The following is a 381-nucleotide window of genomic DNA, read 5'->3' on the forward strand; positions in this document are numbered from 1 at the left end:
ATCCTGGTGTATGATCTGATTTAAGTTCACTTGATCCCTGCAGCTGTCCTGCAGGTCCAGAGCGGCGAACATCCTGAGCTCCAGGCAGCCGTCCTGTGTGGAGGAGGTGCAGGGAGAAGAGCATCCAGCCCGGCAGCAGGCGGGAAGGCAGAGAGAAACCAAGAACAAGGCAGGAGGAGCAGCCGCCTCCTTCGCCTCTAACAGCACAACCACCGCTGGGGGGAGGAGCACCACTGTGACGTCATCCAAGACACTTGAGCATCACAAAGGGGGCAGCTTCAAAGTTGTAGCTAAGGTAATATCAGGCTGCGTCCCTTTTAATTTCTTTTTATCTGATATCATAGATAAGATAACATTTATGTTCTTTGTGTGTGTGTGTGT

General features: G+C 51.7%; 1 protein-coding gene across 1 annotated transcript in view; it reads left to right on the plus strand.

Moving 5' to 3' along the window:
- Positions 1-381, plus strand: part of ccdc66 (coiled-coil domain containing 66) — a 14,612-nt gene that overhangs the window by 1,818 nt on the left and 12,413 nt on the right. The window contains 1 exon segment of the mRNA XM_035661790.1: positions 44-295. Within this exon segment, the coding sequence (XP_035517683.1) occupies positions 44-295 (252 nt within the window).

This window comes from Morone saxatilis, unplaced genomic scaffold (assembly GCF_004916995.1).
Source record: "Morone saxatilis isolate NCDOM2014 unplaced genomic scaffold, NCSU_SB_2.0 Contig18, whole genome shotgun sequence".
Taxonomy (NCBI): Eukaryota; Metazoa; Chordata; class Actinopteri; family Moronidae; genus Morone; species Morone saxatilis.